Here is a 24752-nt window from a genome sequence, read left to right on the forward strand (position 1 = left end):
TACACTAACGACGGCAAAAATCATTCTAATTTCAACAGGTGTCGCTCGAAATGACCATAAATGTAATATCGGTTTGTAACTTGTAAGCCATATGCCAGAATTAATGTCTCGGAACCATATTCACTCGACGACACAAAAAATACTTGTAAAATTCTTCCTTAGATTAATTCCTAAGAAAAATGTGTGGGTTTCAATCGATTAAAACAGAAGCAAATTCGTGTGTAGTTGTTAATTAATTGTGCCCATTAAAACCCGTATGAACGGACTCCCGGTGGGCGTAAAGTTTCTACTGTTGCATCTGCCCATCGAAAACCCAGAAACGCCGTGTCGAAACATCGAGACGATAACCATTGGATTGAGCAATCGATTCGGAACTACTCGTCGCATAAAATTCATGCCAGTCCGAAAATGGCAGCCGGGAGTTATTCGAAAAGGCAGTTTAGTTGAACGATAAACTTTTATATAATCCGGACAGGTGGTCTCGACGATCGTGTGTGTCTGTGTGTGTTTTTATCGACGGAATATGGTAAATAAATATCTTCATAAAACGTTGCTAATTACCAAGTAAACTCGGGACGACGAAACATTTATTATTTGCTCCAGAAAGTTATACTTTAATATAATAGTTAACTATTTAATATGTATGCATCTCTATACATGTGCGCATGGAACAGTATTTCATTAAGAATTAAACATCTAGCGAATTAATATTCATGTTGCTTGAAACACAGTTTCTCATCTCAATCAACAACACACAACAATTTCTCTAGACTCCAGCGCGGCATTTATCCGACGCCGAATACAAATTAGTCCGTGTGTGTGTGTGTGTGTGTGTGCTTCCGCCTTCAAACACTAATCCATTCGGCTTGATTTAAATTATACATTTTCGTGCGACTCCTACCATCTACGATGCTGCGGGCGGTCAACCAAAATTGGTCATTGCGCAGTAACTTTGCGCATCGACGATTGTCTGCGCATCATTACAACTATTGATTAAATGTCGAAACATTTAACGACGACAACCGGTCGGAAGATAAAGTCATCGTACCAATAAAAGGGAATGATATAAGCTGTTTTATTTCATTATTATTATTATTTTTTTTAAGAGAATTAAATTTTACGATCGAGCAATAACAATGAAATCGAATAAAGCGTAGAAAAAAATCGGGATCGCCCGAAGAATCGCCGGACCGTAACTACTTAATTGGACCATTAAGATTCGGAGGAGATATTAAAAATGGGTGCCGCGGAACATTTTCGATGCACCGAACAGTTTCGACCGCTAATCAATTAATAATACGTTGAGTAATCGACGTAGTATGCTTTAAAGAAGCATTCAGAAGTTTAATTAAATGAAATAAAATGGAACAAAAAAATCGTTACAACTGAACATTTTGTTCCGTCGTTGGAATATTGTGGAACACACCGTATATATCCTGTTCGTGGAGGATAAGGAAATGCGGAAAGGGGAAACGGACGGGCAGAATTCCAATTTTGAAAGGTGTCCTTTGACGGGACTCGACTTCGTCTCGCCTCGAGTGACTAACTCCTTTGGGAGGCCGCGTCTTTTATGATCGACGTCGTCGAGATCTTGTTAGGTGGCTAATTATTTCACGTCTCTAGGACGTAATAGTTAAAATATAGAAATCGTTTCAAATTGAATCACGTACCTTGTTGTGATATGTGAATGGAACAAATCAATCTCTTACCTAGAACAAAAAATATGTATGTCATATATACAGTTGGATAAACTGGATCGACAAACAATCAGCGCTACGTCAAAACACTAATTTGACTATTTGTTCGGGTTTATTTTGGCGACGTGTTACGTTCACTTATCTAACATCTCATTAGGAATAGTTGATTAGCTGTCAATTTACAATCAATTGTATCATGTACGTTTCAATGACTCCGAATAATTTGAAAGTTTTTAAAACAAAAATGCTTTCATTTTTTATCACATTTCCTAAATAGTTAATTAGTATTTTTAATTGTAATTATAGATTTTACTAGATACATATTTCCCAGATTAAAATAATAAACTGATAACAGATTATTATTTAATGTATAAATTTATTCCAAAATTAGTTATTTGTTAGTTTTAATTTGAGATTTTATATTATTTTTTACAGGAAATCATAAATAATAATTACATTTTCTATACTTTCGTTAACAATTGTATTTAGATTAAAATACTGACTAATAATCAACAATATGCAAACCATTAAACGTAATTAAACACCTGTCACATAAGTTGCATACACAAGTACATATAAAAAATATCATAATTGTTTTAAAAATTTAATTTTTATGATAAAACTTTTAAACTAATATCATCACGCAAACCACAATTTTGTATTATTCATTATTATATTGAATGTATTTATGTTATGTCAAATAAATGGGACGTGTTTAATAAACATAAATATATTTTGTATATTCTATCTGCTTTTTTCTAAAAGTTTAACTAAAAATATTCGTATTAATATTAATCATTTCAAAAGTTTTCACCAACTTACTGAACAAATATACGTTAAGGTTCCCAAAAAACGCCCGCCAAATAAATAAGAAAATTGTCATAAAAAAACCTTTACTATCAAGAAAAATAGAGAGGTCAAAATATATTTCGACAGAAGATATCTTAACACACTATAAGCGGGTCGGGTAAAAATACCCGTCTCGAGAACTGTTGATTATTAGCGGGCCGGGTAATTTTTACCTTTCTGAATGTACTTACTTTAAAAACGGGGTGAGATAATTTTACTCTATTGGTTTACATATGGAACTGAAAGAATTATCTCTTATTTTTTGTTATCATTCAACAACTTAGTTTGGACTATTTTGCTACCCGCCTATAGTGTGTTAATTGGACAATTGAATTCACTAGAATGATGAATCATACATAGTTCAGCTTATTTGGTTCCCAACCAAGTGCAAAAAGAATCAAGGTAAAATACCAAATTTTTACTGTAAAGCACTGTGGTGGTAGCCTGGTAGCCTAATGACATGGGTCTGTTTTTCTCGATTTGGTGTTTGTTCAACTATACATGAAAAAGGTAAAATGTAAATTTCCAGTATAAAACCATTTTAGAGGACTCAATGTTGTCATTTGCAGAAGAAAATATGCCACTAATATGAATTTATCAACAAGACAATAATCCGAATCACATTTTTAAGCTCGAGAAAACATGGCTCCATGATCAAAATACATCAAATAGCCTTCACAATCCCCAGATCTGAAACCTATACTAATATAAAAATTATCAAAGAACAGAATGGTCTTAAATTATGTAGGAAACACTAAGAAAATGCCAAGCGGAATTGGATGTCCATGAATATGTAAATTAAATAATTTTATTTATTTTTAACAAAATACATAAAATTTCCATATTACTTTAAGGAAAATTTATAAATATAATAATTACAGGTAGATATGTTTACATCACAAACTTTGATTTGGTATACCTGGATTATAGTTAAATATTAATCTATATATCATATAACTAAATTATAATAAGTTTTATGTAGTAATTATTACAAATTAATTAACTTAAAATTTTGCTGTAATACTACCTTTGTTGCACTAATTTATTTTTCTTAATTCCCATCTTATTAATGAACACATTAAACACAAACACCAAAAAATATTATAGATAAACTGTAACGTCTAATTTAATGAAACTACATAATTTATCTACCTTATCATTTCTATAAATAAATAAAAGTAGTAGATTAAACAATGCAAATAAAACGTGTACATATTTTCAATTTATTTTAAAAAAATTTCAGCTTGCACAACGGCCCGAAACACAAAACCGTTCAATTAATACCCAAAAAACAGTTACTGACTCGAATTTACTGTGGCCATAAATTGCAATTATGTTCAATCAATAAAATAAAAATCGCCATTATTCGGATTTGTTGTGGCATTGACAGTTCGGTTTTGGTGCGTTGAAAAATGACTAACTAATAAATATGATTCGCCACGAAATTCCACGACCCCATACAAAATTAATAATCCCGCATCCATATTTTTATACAACAATTGCAATTTATGTTGGGCCCGATGGAATTTTAATTATAAATAAAGCGTCATGTAACATTTTTATTGAATTTTTTGAATTCATAAATTCACACGCGGCAAAATATTGTTCAAATTAAATAAAAATATTTTGTATAACATAAATATCTTTCAGCATAAACGATATTTTTTATTGAAATTTATAATTAATATAATATTTTGCGCAGATTTAGTACATATCTGTATATATAGATAGAGTTGGGCATTAATCGTTCCGTAAATTGTTATATGTTTGAGGCATATGATGCATATGCATATGCATATGCATATTAAAAGAGAATTATAGCACAAAACTAAAACGAGAGAGATTTTAATTACAGTGGTCGTGCCAAAAACGTCTAAGTTAATTACAATGGAGTCCTTGTAGTTCGAAAGAGTGGAAGTGTTACATCACAACTTCCCACACAAATAGAGATACGGGGTCGCGCAAAAATACTTAAGTTACTTGTTTGACAGTTTCGATATTAATTTTCCCGAAGAATGTTCCGTTGCCAAAGGTTGTTTGTGGCAGTTGCGTCGTTTGCACGTCGCCAAAACTTATTGATATGCGTTTTGTAATCGGCAAACAACATCTACAGTCTGACAGTTCATAAGTTGTTATGTGTTAGTTTAGGGTCAGACGAGGTGATTTTCTGAGGCATTCAATCGGTTTTCGTGAAATGTCTATCTTTGTTTGAAAGTGCATCGTCACAAAGTTTATTTCATTGTGACATTAATGTCTGTCATCAATAACAAAGAGGATCAAGATAGTCGATGGTTATTTCAAGCATAATTTACTTATTGCAGACGATAAAACTGGATTTCGCCACCCTAAAACTGCAAGCCCCTTAAAATTGCATCAATTCTCTGTCTCTTACAGTATAATCGTCTCATGAGGCTTCCTAAAATAAAAAAACGAATGTGTACAATAAAACCCCGCTTGGGTCGAAATTGTGCGTCATTAAACGACGGAAGCAATTTAAAAGAAATTACTTTGCCCCATCTTCAACTTAAGTAAATTCCTTTTCTGGGAAGCATTCCGCATCGTAACGTTATTTTATGGAAAAGGTGCATTTTTTTCAGTGAGTAATTGGTTCAATGTCGTGGTGCGTCGTCAAAGAACTCACTAATTAGAATGCTCGACACTTTTGCCCTTTCAGCCCGAACAAAGTGTGGTTGTGTGACTCCGACACAATCCACTTAACTTTTCCTCACCGCTACGGCAAAAAAACAGAAATAATAAACAAAAACTCATCTCGCAGTTCAATTAATGCAATTCCCTCGGTACGGGGGAAATTAAAAGCGAACCGAGCCGATTCGGCCGCAATTCGCAGGAGATACGCCATACCGACACGTAGTGCACGCCCATGCACTAATTGCCACCGTCATTGCATTTCTATGAGCCCACAATTAAAATTAACTTGCGTCACTCCAACTTTGTTGCCCATATTCGAGTTGGGACGTGTATCAAATGTGATAGTTCCATCAGTCGGGAACATTAAACTGAAACTTGAAACACTCATATTTCTCGAAAGAAAAGGAAAAGGAAAAATGGAGATGACAAATAAGAGCATAAAACATCCCTACCGTGTTTGTCGAGTGTTTTTCATGGTCGACTAACGTAGCAAAACGATCGAAAGCAATTTGCTATTGTTTACATCGCATAAATATTAAACTAATTCGACGCCGCGAATATTTATTGCTGACCCAGATACACGTAACGCGGAATCGATCAGTCGATAAATCAACGGTCGTTATTAATTAGTGTTGGCCGCTCGAACAATGACGCCCCACAAAAGAAAAATTATGTTGTGGGATAAATAGTACTTGGGTTTATGGTTAGAAAGCTCATAAATACCGTGTAATTAACATAATAAATTTTTATGGTAATTTCGACTTGCAAATGTGGTGAATGCGCCGGTCATGCTTATAACACAACCATAACAATAATATAAATATTAATTAAAAATTAAGTAGTAATTGGTATGTTGTCGATTAAACCATCTAGATTGGTTTGCGGAATTGGTTTCATTTTTCATGAGTAGCATTTTTTGGAACCAACAGTGTGGTAGGAGGATTGTGTCGCTTCTTGATGTACTTATATTCAATGACGTTCATTCCTTCTTGTTTAACAAAATTTCATACTGCTGCTGTTAGATGCGGCGATGCTTTGTCGTTCAGAAAAGCAAGATTTATAACTTACTCGACTTACACAGCACAAGTGACTCTTCATTCCAGAATCAGTAAAGGTTACCGTATTCCCCTTATAGTATTTGACTGTGGTCTAATTTAGGAACACGCAAAGGTTTTCTGCGTTTTATCATTTCTGGAGTACGTAGGCCTTCATGCTTAGTAATATCCTTTCATATCCTTCACATTATTTGTGTATTAAAATTTCTTTTTAATTTTCGATACGGTTCTTCGAATAACGACGACAATGTTTGTCACTTTGAACAAACCTCCTATATATTTTCGATGAGGTTTATGTAGCGTGATTGAGCTGGTCATTTTAAAACTTTGTTGCTCTTTAACCATTGGTTAACTAAACAAAATCATTTATTGAACGGAATAATAATAATAACGATATTAATATTAATATTTTTGGACTGAACATGGTAGAAATAAAATAATTATAAAATGTCTAAACATTTTTATACAATAAGTTTATCTATTATTGTCAACCAATGTTATGTTATTATATTGCCTTTTGTTAATTTTTTAATAATTTTTAGAGTTAAGATTAAGTAATATTTTATTATTTATGTTTAAATTGAAAGAAATTCAAAAAAAATATACTACAATACATGAGCTATTAACCACTTGTTATAAAAGTGGCGAATACGCCGGGATTTTTATTAATAAACATTACCGAAAGTTACATTTTAACTTTTTATATTGTTTAAATACTAAAAAATATATATTTACGACACTTTGTTTCATTAAATAATAAAAAACACAAACATAAACAATGTTATTTATTGACGAAATATGTCACGATAACGATAAAAAAATAAAAACAGAAAATTGACAATTTTTATAGCGACAAAATTAAAGCGACTCTTCATAAAAAATAATAAAAAAAGGAAATTCAACGTAAATGGTCTAATATTTAATATTTCGTCCAGTATCCCTTATTGGCTGACATCCTCACAACTTTTTGGCACAAACGATATTAGATTGGAGATTATTTTCCCGTCCATAGTCTTCCAAATATTTTTGATTTGTTCAAACAAATTTGCTCATTTATATGCTTTCAATTCTCCACACTTCCATGTACTCGAAACCTTTTATTTGTTTTTAATACCACTTGTTTTGATATATCTCTTCTAGTCAACGTGAAAAATGTATGGTATATAAATGAACTAAGACAAATAAAGTAGCGGGCAAAAATAAATGTTTTATAATTTAGTTATAAACATTTTAATATTTAAGATAGTCGCTCTATCTGTCCGATATATATATATATATATATATATATATATATATATATATATATATATATATATATATATATAATATTTCATTTTATTATTTTTTATATTATTTATCATATATAAATACCTCATCGAAAGTTCATTTATAATAATATACAGTAGTGGAAAAATGTAAAAAATACAAGTTAATACTAGTTAGTATTAATACATGTTTATGTAATTATTTCATTATACTTACCACTTATGTACAAATAAAGTAATGACATATATTTAGTTTAATTGTGTACAAGCTTTTTATCTTGATAATATTAAAATTTGGTGGAAAAAAGTACTTTTGATCAATTTCTTCTCAAAGGTTTTCCATTGGATTGAGGTCTGGTATGTGTGCTGGCCAAAGTATGACACGTACTCCTTGACAAGCGAATCATTCTTTAACTAACTTAGACGTGTGTTTCAGATCGTTGTCGTGCTGGAAAGTTCACCTTAAACTCAGGTTACCTTTCGCAAATGGAAGCATATGATTCTACAGAATGTCACGATAAACAAAACGACCCATTATTCTGTCTAACTTAACCAGTGGGCCCATGCCAAACTCAAAAAACATCTCCAAACCATAACGCCTCCTTCACCATGATTCACACTGGGTCTAGTGTACTTGGGATTATACCTTTCATTAATTGGTCTCTCACCTATGAAATGCCATCAGATTTTAATAATTAAAGCCGACTTTCATCGGAAAACAAAATTGTTTTCCATTGCCCATCTGTCCAGTTTACATCTTCTCTTGCAAAAAGTGGTTTCGCTGCTCTATAGTATGCAGAAATGAAGGGCTTCTTTGCTGGTTTTTTACCATACAGACTAGCTCCTTTTAGTCTTCGTTTTATGGTACTCACCAACACACTGAGTTCGTTTATTTTTTGATTTATACGGGGTGCGCTGATAAAAGTGTCGTGAACAGCAACTTCTGCCAGTGTATTCCTTCTGTTAAGATTGGAAGTCGTCTTCGAAATTATCGATTTGTTTAAATTTAAATCTACTGCAATTTTACTCTGCTTTTCACCATTCCGGAACTTTTCTACAATTTGTTGTTAAATTTGTATTGATAAATTGTCACTTTTAGGCGTTTTTAGCTTTAAGGAACGATGTCGGATACAGAAATAAATTATAAAATCAATTGTATCGAATATAGGGTTTGGTTGTTTTATTTATGAACCCCGCCCGAAATAAAATGTTGTATAAAACTATGTAAATAAAGATATTCGTATATAAATTGAGATACGAAATGTTTAAACACTTATTAATTATAAAATTAATTTAAATTAAAAAGAATTGACACAGACAAAAGAACTTCTGTAAAGAGAGTTTTACTGTCTCTATTGTGTATGATGTCTTCTCGACTTGTATACCGGATGTATACATATACATATACAAATCTTATTATTTAAAGTCATATTATATTATATTTTTAAAAGTTGCTTTATATTTTTCCACTGTAGTATATATGAAATGGTACGAAAAATATATGCTCAGAGTGAAGAAGATTAAAGAAATGAACTCAATTATTTATCACTAAAACAATCACGTGACAACTTCGTGATCAATAGGTTCACGTGCCGTTTTATTTATGTTAAAACCTCCCCGAGAATTTAATCAGATCTGCATAATTTACACCCAGACGCTTCTAAACCACCGAAACCTTGGAAATCGTACAAAAAACCTTGAAACAATCCAGTACAGGGTACTTCAATTAGTCCTCAGATGAGAATTACCGCTTCGAGTGGCGATCAGACGTGTGCAAGACCACTCAATCATCCCTTTTCTGAAATTCGCTGACGAAACGGACGCCTTTTCAGGATAACGCTTTTCTTTTCTTCCCTCGATATCCGATTAAAGATTGAGACATTTTAGGTGGTGGAGTCGATTGTCCATTAATTTTATGTTCTATTTTTTTAATTTCATATAATTATAAATTTATTTCTATGTGACGTAAAAAATTTATCGACATCACCCGTAAGTTACTGCCGCCCTAGAAACTTGTATTAGAGACGTAAATTAATACGGACATCCCAAAAGACTGGGTTGGCGCCACGACGCCAAAATTGCCTCGTCTCATTTGTATTTTCTCATCTCGGAACGAAAAACTGGAATATAACTTCGTTTCCTTTTCGTGTAACAAACTGCAATTAACATAATAAGATTGTTTAACACGCGCGCGTTAAAATTTAATTGCATAGAAAGTGAATCTTTTGCCGAAATTCGTCATTGTTGTGGCATTCGATTCGGCACGTTTTCACTTTATTGTTAGATTATATTCGAGTTATATTATATTATAACTTTTATGAATATATTACTACAATATAATTTTTTTCTGGCAACTGTAGTAGTGTGTAGTAATTTATTTATGTATGTTAACGAGCCGTTACAAATCTATAATAATGCTAATTGAAAAATACCATATTTTTATAGAACAGGTTATTGAACTTACAATACATTTAAATAAGTGTGTTTACTTATTTATATTTATATATTTAATATCGATTATAATTTATATTCCTTACTCGATTTAATTTGATTCGATTTTAAATTGCGAGCGAAAAAAAAAAAACAAGCGAAAAATTACTCGGCTAATTTATTACCGCATTTTTTCTCACTCGTAACGTTTTGGCATTTTAAAATATATCAAGACATCAAAAATTCCCAAGGACTCCAAAGTTCACCAGATTATTGACTTTTGACGATTATCAAGATTGTAGGAATTAAAATATTCAACGTCAAACACAAACATTCCTCCACTTTCCACCGTTCAAAACAGAAACTTTTACACTTGGACGATAATTGAAGCGAGGAGAGTTTCGTTCGAAATGTGATCAATTATGGATGTGACTTTGAAAACTGCCATAACACAACTTTCGTCCAACTTTATTTCTTTGCCCCGAAACACACAACTTCCAACGAGTTTTGAACTTTGATGGAATCAACTTCGACAGTCAAGAGACACAAGATTTGGAGAGATTTTTTTAAAGAAATTAAATTGATTCAAGAGCGGTTACAAATTGCAATTAGCTACAACCACTCAACAAATCAATCGATTGGAGATAGTCAAAGGATGAAAGACGATTCCAATCGTTATTTTAAATTGTCTTTAACCCGAGGTGAAACACGGTAACGACCCAAATCAATCGTTAATGACTACTTCGCCGGGGGCGAAAAAAAGAACTCGCTAATTCGACTGGGAAAGTTTTATAATTTGTCTGTGAGCAAAGTTTGTCTTGCTTTTAGTGGACAATGATTTTTGTGTGATTTTAAGGGACTACAATGAACAACAATCTTCATTCCCATATTGTACAGTTTTACGAAGAGTTGTTTGTTGTTGTAAATCACCTGAGTATTTGGTAAATGTCCTACATTGAGGAAGGCCGTGAAACGTTATTAATCGCCGTTGTCCTCTAGATTATTGGCAAACACGCGACTCGATTAACTTTTACCAAATTTTTTATGCATCCAATTACGCATTTAAATTGACTATACAACCGCAGATAATTAATTCGGTGCCTAAACGAAATATTTCGATCGACGCCCGAACAGTTCTGCAAAATTTTCATTGCGAAACTGTAAAAGGCACTAAACATATGGACTGAGAGACAGAAGTTCTCGATTAAATCGGGATTTGCACGTACACGTGCAAACAAACAACGCACACTTTCATCGGTCGTTTTAGTTGAGTTAACAACGACAATCGACGAAAGAGAATTAAATTTAGCAAAAACTTTCGATAATGTCACAGATACGTGCTCAAATGTTCGCCGGAATGAACGAAAGTTACTACACAATAGGATTTCTTTGTGTTGTGGTTCGCCTTTTTGCGTTCGCCAACATTTTAATACAAAGAGATAAATTGTTTTGGTGTTTTTGTTTTGGTTGTGCAATTCTTCATTAATCGATGGAAGAAGATAGTTTCCCAATTAAATCTTTCTAGTTCCTTCACCTTTAAAATATTGTTAATTCATTATTTTAATAGAGTTGTTACAAAAATGTTTTTTCTCATGTAACAGACAAGATTGTTTATAAAAAAATCCTTGAAACAACAATTTCTAAATTAGAACCGTCCATTAATCTGTTGCCTGTTATAACACAATAAGCAACATTGAACGGGTATATAATTGGTCTCCGCAGTTTATAGACCATGATAAATATGTCTATTACACGTTAATTTTCACTTCAAGGATTCCATCTCTTGGACTCCACTAAGAAAACGTATTCAACACGAGCGATTAAATAAGAATAATCGTGAAAAAACGCGCTTAGTTATTACTTATTAGTGGAAATGATCTCATTAACGTACTCAAATATCCACATATCGCATTAGTTATGAATGCAGAACTAATACGAGTATGTGGAGATTTCCTGAAGAAGGTAAAAATATGTTTGTTAATCAAACGATTATTAAGTCAACTGTTTACAGAGGAAAGAACACATTTTCAGTTCAAATTAACGTGTGTGTAAATTGTTTGAAAAAAAAAAAAATAAAATTTCAATTATTTATTTGTGTCCTAACCACATATTCAATAAATAAATGAGTACCAAAAGAAATTTATAAACTGTCTTAACTCCCCGAAATACTCAGATTAGTTAAAAAATAAAAATAAAATTACTTCCCGTAAAAAGCCAATTTGCAGTGAATCCCAAATGATTTCATTTCCGGGTGCGTAGCGTCCGGTAATTGAATATTTTTCCGTCGGCCACCGTTTCCCGAAGCTAATTGGAACGGGCTGTTTATTTATGCAGTTGGCTTCGATTGTTTTACGACCGATCATTAATTCCAATCAATTAAACAGTTCGACGTCAATCATCCCGAGCAATTGACTCGTGTTTTTTCCTATTGTGTAAGTAACGCAGATCCATAATTGAATCTGGGGGAAGGGGGCGTCTCGTGTTGAAATTTTGCACGACAATGATAAGTTTGAGAACTGCATCCCGTATATATCTGTTGAACGTTTGGTGTGTGTATGAAAACCACGTGAAAGGAGACCCGGGATTCACGGCTCTTCCCCCGGGAATGAGGGATCAAAATGCTAGGTTTTCACCAAGATTACACACATGATGACCTATCGTTTATAAAAGCGTTTTGTTACTGTTTTTATATGGTTCTTTGTGAAAGATTAATGAAGATTATGTCGAGCATTAAGATTGTGAAAGTACACCAAATTCCTTACGGTTGTAACAGACATAGGGCAGCCATATGGAATTGGAACATATTGGAAACGAATCGATAATATATTGTGTTAGACAGTTATTAAAAGTGACGGGACATGATGAAGCCTATTCGCCATAATTTTATTAATGATTTCAGTTTTCGTCACCCAAACAAAAATTAATGTTCATTGACGAAATACTTCTGAGTGCTTCGTGACCGCTTGTCCAAAGACTAGAGTGAATTGATAAACATGAGATTTTCTTTAACGCTTTCGCATCTCGTACCAGATGTTGCGTAACGGAGTTTTAAACGGACCAGATGCTGATAGCGTCTGATAAGACTCCATTCAGTGCTCTCAAAGTGAGCAGTGTTATGCTACAAGAACCGAATGGGACGAACGAACAAGTGTACAAAATAAGGAGGTCAATAATTTTTTTTCTTCCCTCATTTCCACACATTCTATATTCAAATTATGGTTGCTCCAACAGGACATGTATTCGTGATTGTGACCTTTGATCTGGTGGAAAACACACCCATCGGGGAACATGTCTGTAGTGCTGAAGTCTTCTTGTAAAACACGGACGTGGTGGTACTCCGACGTGGATTGCAGCGTACATTCTTGAATCTAAAGCGTTTCATTTTTAAGCTCACATATAAACATTCTCAAAATGGATTCAGGCGTGAAATACAGTTCGTCGTTAATTATAAATTTTCCTTGAATTTTCCGACGATAAGTGGTACATAAAGGATTGGTGCAACTGGGACAATGGTTTATGGGAACCATTCGCAACGATTTTGACACAATAATAATGGACGTGGACTCGATAATAATGATGGTGTTCGTTCGTGACGCAATTGCCGAGACCGATTTTACAGTTACGTAGACATCGGATGTTGTGTTTTGCACGATCTTCGACGCGTCATTATCCAGACCAATCAATGCCAGTCCACTTTTATTGAGATCTGAATTATTTATGGTGTAAAAAGATGTCGAGAGAAATTATAAAATCAAAAGTGGTTGATAAACACACAAGATCAACAACTAAGCTGTTACGGAGAAAAAGCGAACAAACAGAAATATATCTTCACTAATATAAATATTGATACGTTTTTTAAACATACAATTCTTAATAACTTTATCATATCCAAACACCCATCATTTTATTATCATAACTGGAGGCCAATACAAGTTTATCTTGAGATACAACAAATAACTGAAACAGACAGACCTAACAGACAAAATATAATAATAATAATAAATCGCATCTCAATTTGTTGCCCCCCTAATAAAACAACCCAACTATCACATCCCTCAAATGAAAATTCTAATGAACAAGGAGGGATACACTTAAGTTGTCATTCGCGACACGAAGAAGCTGCGGATTAAAGCGCGTACTGCGACATTAATATTAATTCTCCGGGCGTTTATGGTGGTAGAAAGTCGAAAACGACGGACAATGCCACATTGTGTCAGTTACAAACAAGGAGAATCGATTGTTTGAATATTAAACGGCGTAGTTTTAAATGGTATGTGACTGTGTGGGTGCAAAAATTTAATATAATTGCGAGCGGTGATTGATGGCATCCTCGCTAGGGCACTAGGATTAGTCATCAAATCTCCCTGTGTTATTAGGGGAAACGCTAACTCGACATGTGTTAATAACGTTCGCTGTTGATTGAAGAGAGTTATTTCATAATTTTCTCTACTTTATATTGTTTAGTCTATAGTACCTATTACCATTCTCTGTTGATTGAATTTTTGCTTTAATAAGTGTTTATTTTTTATTATTTACTTCTAAATTCTCCTTAAACTCCTTAAAAATTTTAAATGTTATGTTATAAAATCATGTAGTACACTTTAGATTCTTCGTTTGTCATTAATAATATGAGAGATTTTATGCTTTAAAGCATAACATTACGAAATTATGTTATTTCTAAATCTATTGTAAATTCTTCATTGGTTACCCATAACATATTAGAATTTCTAAGCAAACGTGTTTTTGCCATTAACATGTGATGAATCTTTTACACGTACAAACGTTCTTCTTTCAATATTTTAAACGTTATATTGGAGTACTTACTAAATATTGTAGTAGCAATGCACACTCTGCATTAGTCATTAAAATTTTATTAGTTTTTTTATCCTTTTATGTACACTATCACTCATATGTAGATCAACTTTAGAAATTTTCATTTGTCTTGATAAAAGTGTACGTTAAATATCCATATTATTGTCAGTTATGCGGTATGTTTGATAAAAACAATAGAGCAATATAATTGTTTATTTGTGGGTTTAGTTAGGTATTTATTAATATTTGAAGAATATTCAAGGGTCAAAAGTAGAGCAATTTTAAAATAAAACGACCTTACGTACATTTAACCTTCTTTTATTTAGTACCTAGTAGTTTACTCATTATTCTTAATAACTTCTAAATACCTTTTCTTCATTGATTTTAGTAGTTAGTTTAGAAATTTATTTTGAGTGATTTTGAACTTCTTGTAGAGTTCATTCTATTTGCGATCAATTTCTTCTCAACGGTTTTCCATTGTATTGAAGACTGGATTTTGTGCTGGCCAAGGCATGATACGTACTCCTTGAGAAGCGAACCATTCTTTAACTAACTTAGATGTGTGTTTCGGATCGTGGTCGTGCTGGAAGGGTCACCTTAAACTCATGTTACATTCGCCAAATGGAAGCATATGATTCTATAGAACGTCAAGATAAACAAAACGACCCATTATTCCATCTAACTTAACCAGTGGGCCCATTCCAAACCCAGAAAAACATCTCCAAACCATAATGCCTCCTCCACCACGCTTCACAGTGGGTCTAGTGTACTTGGGATTATACCTTTCATTAATTGGGCCTCTCACCTATAAAATGCTATCAGATTTGAATACTTGGAGCCGACTTTCATCGGAAAACAAAATTGTTTTCCATTAGCCATCTGTCCAGTTTACATGTTCTCTTACAAAAGTAGTTTCTCTACTCTATAGTTTGCAGAAATGAAGGGCTTTTTACTGGTTTTCTACCATAGAGACCAGCTCCTTTTAGTCTTCGTTTTATGATACATATCAACACACTGAGTTCCTTTATTTTTTGATTTATTAGGGATACGCTTATAAAAGTGTCGCGAACAACGAGAGTTTTGGTTTCCTCTTCAAAGCTCTGTTAGTCTTGCGTTTTCTACCACTTTTCGGAACTCCTTCCAGAGTATTTCTTCTGTTAAAAATGGAAATACCGTCTTCGAAATGATTGATTTCTTTAAATTTAAGTCTTTCCTACTAATTTTCGGAACTCCTTCCAGTGTATTCCTTCTGTTTAAATTTAAATCTACTGCAATTTTACTATGCTTTTCACCATTCCGTAATTTTTCTACAATTTGTTGTTTAATTTGTATCGATAAATGGACACTTTTAGGCATTTTTAGCTTTAAGAAACAATGTCGGACACAAAAATAAATTATAAAATCAATTGTATCGAATATAGGGTTTGGTTGTTTTATTTATGAACCCCGCCCGAAATAAAATGTTGTATAAAAACTATTATTAATTATAAAATAAATTTAAATTAAAATTTAATAAAACGCCATTATGTTTTTTAATTTGTGGCTCTACATATGAGCGATAGTGTATATTCTACGTTGATCATTAATTTGGTATTGTACTTGTCTTAAACATAAGAATCTTCTTTAAAATTTTAAACATAACGGTACAAGACCATTTATAAATTTTATACTACAGATGTAGATTATTCCAAGGAAGATTGACTATCAGATTATTCTTTTACTGTGCCATTTTTTATTTCTATCATTACATGGGAATGCAAACAACTTGAAAACTGTCATTTGATCTATGCGTGAACTTTTTCCATCCCAATTAAAGTCACAAAACATGTGCTAAAAACGTTTAATATGGAGCGGATATAGTGTTACAAGTGACACGGTTTCTTTACAATATCGTCTCGCCTGCATCCAAATTGAAAACCTTTCTGGCGTATTGTTATTGTAAATTTAGTTCAGCACAAAATCCAATAAATAAAACAAGCTTACGCCCCAAATACTTCAGAAACCGATGGAAAATCTGCCTGTTAACATTTTCAATACAAGTTTTCGTAAATGTCACCGGAATTTATTTTTATAACGAACTTTTTAACGCGAAGGGTCATTATCAAAATAGTGCGCGGATAAATTTTTGATTTACACGCTTGTGTCGATGCTGTTTGAATGAAACTAAACTAGAAAACGTAAACTTATGTGTTTGTCCTCATTCCAAAGACAAACGTGTCGTGACTAATGGTAATTTTTGCCGTTCTTCGTCGTTTGTTCGTTTAATTTCCTCCTTGAGATTTTCCGGCACGACGAACCGAAATGTACAGATAAATGTATGGTATAAATGTGTTAAGAATGTCACCTTCCTACTTCTGTATCTTGTGCCGCGATAACTGTTGTGTTTGTTGCGCACACTCTTTTTCGGTAAACAGAAAAGTCAGACAAGATGATGATGTAGTCGAAGAAGAAGCAGAAGTAGAAGAAGAAGAAGAAGAAGAAGAATAAGAAGAACAGAACAAGAAGTAGACTGGACATTGGAGTTTAAAGTGAAATACCGGGGCATTGGTATCGGCATACCAATCGGGGAATCGAGGTCAGTAACTGTATCTGAGTCGCGCGAGTCAAACGAACCTGGTGCGTGCGAGTGTGTCAGTTAACCCGAAGACAAACAAAAACCGATTGGGGAATGAAAAATTGAATTGTAAACATTTGGGTGTGCCCCTTTAAGGTCATTTATAGTGACATAACCGGTCGCTGAAATTTGCACCTTGCGAAACTGTCCGCGTTGTTTTCGTTTAATTATAGTAATCGGCTAACGACACTTCCTCACAATTATTAAAAATTATGATAATTATATACTAGGCACGGAGCAATTGTCGATTTGATTCGGCCGGATGTTCATCCGTAATCGGTTTCTGAACGTTCGTTGTCTGCACGAAAATTTTACGACAAACCATAAAACAACCGAACAAAAACCTATTCATTACAACCTAGAAAAATACTCTCTTAATCGAACGCCACATGCTTGAAACTCTTGCGCACACAGACGGAATCGAAACTGTAAAAACGTCGTTGTAAGGAAATGCCATCGAGTCGTTCGCTTCCTTATTTCGCCTACGGGGAATTCGCGGATTTATCGACTCGGACTTAATCTCAGGACGAATAAACAGTGACAGTGTTTCAGTTGCAAATTGATATGGGAACTTGTTTATCTTATTGATTTGTAATGGCTTAATCTTGACTGCCTCTGCTGCAGTTCAAAGGAACGGGATAAAAATTTGATGATTTCGTCAACGCGATTTTCAGATAGTTAGTTCTTCTTCCGACCTTCCAACAAAAGGAACAACAAGAAGAAGAGACATGGCGAACCGAATGGCAATTGTCACGATCCCGCAAGCAGAACTATGTTAATAGGAGCCATGTGTTCGGCGTTTTCCTCTTATTTTTCACTCCCGGCCATTATGAATTATTTATCTGCTCGAAAACGGTCCAGGCGACTGGCTGTTGCAATCCTCACAATAAATCCAGCCAATTGCGAACCATTCGAACGAAACAAACAATTTCAATTTACAACAGCCCATTTACTCACGCCGCGGCGTTTCTCTTAACAATAAGTGAAATTAATTAAACTTACAACTTATTTAGGACGAAAAATTAACAACTGCCTATTAAACTAATGTAATTATTTCAATTTTATACATTTTATTTCTATTATCCATATTATTCCGTTACCTCTATGTAGAATATTGACGCAGTTGTTCGAAAATAGTGTGATAAAAATTGTTTATTTAACACCTATTATCTCATACAACCAATTTTGAACCAACCTATCTATATTTATTTATATTTATTCAAATCTATTGAATTGATCCTTTTCCGTTTACGGCCATACAATTACAGAAATAAAAGATATATAATGTTACATATACATAACACAAATTAATAAAGCGTTTTTAACACGGTGTTATAAGACGCCGGAACCTCGTAATTAGTAATTAACATAAAAATGCAGCAATGATAATTAATTAATTGTTCGGTTTGAACACGCACGATTCCAAAACGGAACGTCTTTAGAAAGCGTTCGAACGAAACGTTGCTTTGGATCGTTTATACCTATATGTATAAATGTATAAACATGTATATACATATGTGAAATCAATGACTTTTTATTTTGTTTCTTATAGATTTTCAATAATATTTTTCACATCTAAATAACATAACAAGACATAAAAAATTTGAACTAGGAATATAAAATTTAATAAATGTTTGTTCAAAAGTCCAGTTCATATTACATAGTGGCGTTCTCTAAAAATACTTTTTTCTCCACTGACAAAAGGCTATACGGGAAAACCGGTGAAAAATCCTGTCGGTTTCTTTGTGCATCGAAATTGTTTAATCTGTCATGAAACCGTGTATGTATCGATTCGGCGTCAGTGGAGTCGTCGCGACGCCTCCGACCCTTTTCGCCGGTGACTCAATGTCCGGGATGGAGAAGGAGAAAACCGGAAATGAGAGCGGATGATCAAGATCGGACTTTCATGTGAAGGATCGCTTTGAAAAAATGATTAATGATACGAATTTTGATTGACTTTTAAATTGGATGTTAATGTTTTCAATTTTTTAATTTATATTTAAAACTATTAATTATATTATTCAGGTATATATTTAGAAAAAATGAATAATTATAATTTATTTAAAAAATAAATTAAATAAGAAATAAAAATATAATTTAGTTATAAATAACTTTTTTACAAATTTTTATATGTATACATTTAAAAACCAGTTTTAAAGACCTGTTGATTTATTTATTCAATTGAACTTTGTAGATTATCTGTGTTAAATAAAATTTAAAAGTTACATAATTAATTTAATTCCTTATAATCTAACTAACATTAAAATAATGAAATTAAGGAACTAAAAATTATTCAAATTATTGTTTTTTGTTTTACTTTTTTTGTAAATAAATAATTTTTATAAGATAAAAATTTTATGAATTTTAGGAACTATAATATAATACACATTTTATTAAAATTGTATCATTCTAATTTTTATACATTTTATGTTATACCTGAAATTAGAAAAAAAACCTGAAACTTTAAAATATGCTTTTATATTTATTATAATCTTATTCAATTACCAAAACACAATATTTATAATTTTAGGAATTAATGAGATTTTACTTCAAATATCTAGATATTAGAATAAAGCAAGAAAATATAATAAGTTATATACAATTGCTACTAAAATTTGTATCTACTTATTTAAAAATTATTAATTAAAAATTTATAATTTTAAGAATTAATTGTAATATTTAATTTACTGAAACAATGTATTATTCTGTATTTTTTGTACATTTTCCATATTTCATGCTATGACTGAATGAAATTTGATTTTATTTAATTATAAATATAATAACAAGACCATAAATTTCGAAATTTAAGTTTTAAAATATATTTATAGACTTATTATAATTTTTATTTAATTTCAAATTTAGGAAAAAATATAGTAAAACTAAGTTGTATGATATGATTTTTTTCTCGTTATTTAAAAATTAATAATTAAAATTTTCTGATTTTAAGAAAAAGTAGTAATAATTTTTTACTGAAACAGTCTATTATTGTTTTTTATGTATATTTTGTATATTTTATGCTATGACTGAAATTAAATCAAATAAAATTAAATACAAAATAGGAGATTAAAAATCTATATATTGAATTAAAAATTTATTTAACAATTAATAATAACAGTTATTAAAACCTCGTATTTTTTTTTTTTGTTTTTATTTTATATGCTATAAATGAAATTAAATCAAATAAAATTTAATTTTATTTAATTATATCAATATCAAATATTTTTAAAACCGTGTAAATACAAAATAAAAATGTTCTAAGAATAAAAATTTAAATTACAGTACCATAAAAACTAAAATTTTTAAATTAAAATAAATTTATATTGAATGCAAAAAAGCCACTTATTTCAAGATTTTTCAAATATTTTAAAAAATAATAAATATGTAGTTGTTTGTTGATGGAAAAATTTAGACAATAGAAATAATTTTTCTAAAGTTTTCCATTAATTCAAAAATAGGAGAACCTTAGCGAAATTCTATCCACCAAGTAAAAGAATGTCAACTTTCTCTTCTGTTGCTAATACGTCAACAATTTTCTTCCTACGTTTGTCCGCCGATTAATTAAGTAATGGCATCGGTGTTCAATCAATTAACAGTTATCGATTGTTTTCTTATTGTCCACAAACAAACATTTCAATCTTGTTCGATTACGGACGCTGAATAAAGTTCTGTTACCTCTAATAAAATATATTTAGTGAACCAGAATCCCGATTTCACGGTGATTACACCAATCTTTTGTTGTCCGTTTTACGAACAACACAAATAATAGTTTACTATTGGCGATTTACAATTTCCAGTACAGTTACGAACACATTTTCAACGCACAGCTTGTGAAATAACTGTCCAGACACCCAAAAATTAAAACAATTGTGGGTGTTTATAGTTTTCTCACTGTGCCCATAATTATTTCGTCAATAAACACGTCCACTAATAATATCAGAAAGGTTAGTGTGTTGTGTGAGTGTGTGTGCATCGTCTAAAAATACACAGTTTCTTATTTTAGTCACAGAGATTTCAATTTGAATGAGAATGTCTCGCATTATGGGAAGTTAAGAGGTGTTTTAATGTGTTAGTTTTTAAATGTTGTTTTGTTTTGTTTTGTTTTGTTTTGTTTTGTTATTGTGTTTTTTCAGGTGTGAACTTTTGTGTTATTTGACATAGAATTATTTATTTTAGTACTTAAAACGTTTTTGATGCGTTCAAGTGTTTAATAATTATAAAATAAACGTAATGAAGCAATAAATTTATAACAATAACATTAAAATTTAAATAGAATAATCAAAACAAACATGAATTCATTGATTTGTTAATTTAAATATTAATTAATGTACATAATGTATAAACACATTAAATTAATGCAGACAATAAATAATCGTACCCAGTATTTTCGTTGCTGACAAGCTGCTCCAGCATCTGTATTTTCAGCATGTCGCCCGCGTAATCCAAAACAATAACAAAAACGTAAACCAAAAAACCAAAAACCAAAATCAAAACAGAACTGAAAAATCACATCATAAAACAAAAAAAACGTTCGGGCACCGCAACCAGGGGAGAAGTTGTCGTATGGAAGTCGGTTGGACGCGTGTCGAAGTGTCAAAAAGTGAGTGAGACGCGACCGCCTACAAAGTACCGCGCGAAACGACTGCACGGCCGCGGCTCGGGAACGGACCGAAGACGATCTTGTCGCGGTGAAACTGTCCGCCCGTCTCTCCGTCTCTGTCTAGGCCGTGCGGCGGTTCGGGAGCGGGAGCAAGACGGCACGAGTGCGACAGGCGGCGGTTCGACGGGCAGGCGCGTTTCCGCCGCGGCGACAACAAGTGGTGCCTTTTTCTGCGACACCATCCTTACTTCTGAACAACGTTTTTGGTTTTTGGTTTTTGCTCATCGTTTCAAATTCAATTTATTCTTTCATTATATTTATAATATAAAATTTCATATTTTTCATTAAATCTCTTTGATTCTCTTTTATATCACTCTATAATGAAAAATCTTATAATATCCTCAACAATTTAAATATACAAGCATACATTAATAAATCGATTTGTTTTAAAATTAATAAATACCACATTTACACTATCGCTCATATGTAGAGCAACACATTAAAAAACATAATCACTTTATTATTAAAAGAACAATTTTTTTTTTAATCTAAATTAATTTTATAAATAATTAGTGTCTAAACATTTCGTACCTCAATTTATATTCGGATATCTTTATTTACATACTTTTTATACAATACTTTATTTCGGACTAGGTTCATAAGTAAAGAAACCAAACCCTATATTCAATAATTTATTCCTATGTCCGACAAAGCTAAAAATGCCTAGAAGTAACCTTTTATCAACGCAAATTAAACAACGAATTGAAGAAAAGTTATGGAAGGGTGAAAAGCAGAGTAAAATTGCATTAGATTTATATTTAAACAAATCGATCATTTCGAAGACGATTTCTAATTTTAACAGAACGAATACACTGGAAGGAGTTCCGTCTATTGTGTTAGAAAACACAACACACACTAACAGAACTGTGGACAGAAAAACAAAAACGCTTGTTGTTCACGGCTCTTTTATCAGCGCATCCCGGATAAATCAAAAACTAAACGAACTCTGTGTGTTGGTGAGTACCATAAAACCAAGACTAAAAGAAGCTGGTCTCTATGGTAGAAAAGCAAAGGCAAAGAAGTCCTTCATTTTTGCAAACTATAGAGCAGCGAAACTACTTTTTGCAAGAGATCATGTGAACTGAACAGATGGAAAACAATTTTGTTTTCCGATGAATGTCGGCTCCGATTATTCAAATATGATGGCATTTTATAGGTGAGAGGACCAATTAATGAAAGGTATAATCCCAAGTACACTAGACCCACTGTGAAGCATGGTGGATGATTTGGAGATGTCTTTCTGGGTTTGGCATGAGCACACTGGTTAAGTTAGACGTGATAATTTATCGTTTTGTTTATCGTGACATTCTGTAGAATAATATGCTTCCATTTACCGAAGCACGACAACTATCCGAAACAAATGACTAAGTTAGTTAAAGAATGGTTCGCTTCTCAAAGAATACCTGTCATGCCTTGGCCAGCACAAAATCCACACCTCAATCCAATGGAAAACATTTGAGAAGAAATTGATCGGAAAATCCATGCAAAAAGACTGTCAAATATAAACTCTACGAAGAAATTTCGAACTCGAAAGAAATTTCGAACGATTATATTGAAAAGCTACTAAAATCAATGAAGAAAAGGTGTTTAGAAGTTTTTAAAAATAATGGGTATGCTGCTAGATACTAAATAAAAGAAGGCTAAATGACGTAAGATTCTTTTATTTTATAGTTGCTCTACTTTTGACCCTTGAATATTATTCACACCAAACTAAATCCACTAATTGTATTGTATTGTTTTTATAACGTACACTTTTATCAAGACAAATGAAAATTTCTAAAGTTGCTCTACATATGAGCGATAGTGTATATTAATAAACATTGTAATCTAATGATATTTTTTAAATATTATATGAAAATTTAATATAATAATAAATTCACATTTTATGAAGATAAATATACAGTATCAAAAATGATGAACGTGTCTACTCGCGTATTGAGACGGAACATCAATACCCCTTTGTAAACAAAAAAGAAAGATATACATGCAATTATGTGGACGGGCCGGACTGACTGGAGGGGATCATTTGGTTTTGCTGCGTTTAGCATGCGGTTCGTCTCCGCAGACGAGTCGGTGTCTTTGAACACTTTATTTAATTGTTTTTAGTTTTTTTTACTTATTTACTACTTACTAGAACTTTATTTTTAGAATACTTATTTTTGTTTTTAATATCGCATATGGAGAGTTACTAAATGCATTCGCAAAGATTAATTTATATTGTGCGCAAGCGCGCACTAGCACGGCGCATTTTCTCTGAGAGTGGGAATTCCCACTACCGGGCAAAATTTTTCTCTCTTTGTCGTGCATCCATCTCTTACAACATCCAGACACGAAGAGCATTCCAAGAAATTAACGCACCACCTATAATTTTGTAAATGAATTTTTCTATTTAAGTAAATAGTACATTGTTTATATTAATTTTAAAATCCGTTCGTATATGACTTTTAAAATGTGTTTGTTTTTTGTTTGTTATTTAAAATATACCTATTCTGGTAAATTAGTACAACATTTTCTTTTTAATTTTCCCTAATTGTCAATATGCACCGGCAATTTATAAATTTAACTCCCGATCAGTGTGCCCAATAAAATATAATTACCACTGAAAAATATTATTTCCTGTAAAATTCATATTTGACAAAAAATATTGATATATAACTCTGTTATTACTTTTTTCTAATTATAATTAATTAATTCCTGTGACTTTAACCATTTATTTTTGTTCTA

The 24752-nt window shown here is 32.1% G+C and overlaps 1 protein-coding gene across 2 annotated transcripts in view; it reads right to left on the reverse strand.

The window, feature by feature from the left end:
• The window catches only part of LOC109609146 (rap1 GTPase-activating protein 1), a 147803-nt gene that overhangs the window by 90291 nt on the left and 32760 nt on the right, over positions 1 to 24752 (reverse strand). Inside the window, exon 1 of one of the 2 annotated variants that reach the window (XM_020025776.2) lies at positions 21747 to 22005. The exons of the other annotated variant lie outside the window; for it this stretch is intronic. Coding sequence (XP_019881335.1) covers positions 21747 to 21796 — 50 coding nt within the window. The 5' untranslated portion in view covers positions 21797 to 22005. Of the gene's footprint in view, positions 1 to 21746; positions 22006 to 24752 lie in introns of those variants that run through there. 2 annotated transcript variants of the gene reach the window in all.

The sequence above is a fragment of the Aethina tumida genome, chromosome 1 (assembly GCF_024364675.1).
Source record: "Aethina tumida isolate Nest 87 chromosome 1, icAetTumi1.1, whole genome shotgun sequence".
In the NCBI taxonomy this organism is placed as follows: Eukaryota; Metazoa; Arthropoda; class Insecta; order Coleoptera; family Nitidulidae; genus Aethina; species Aethina tumida.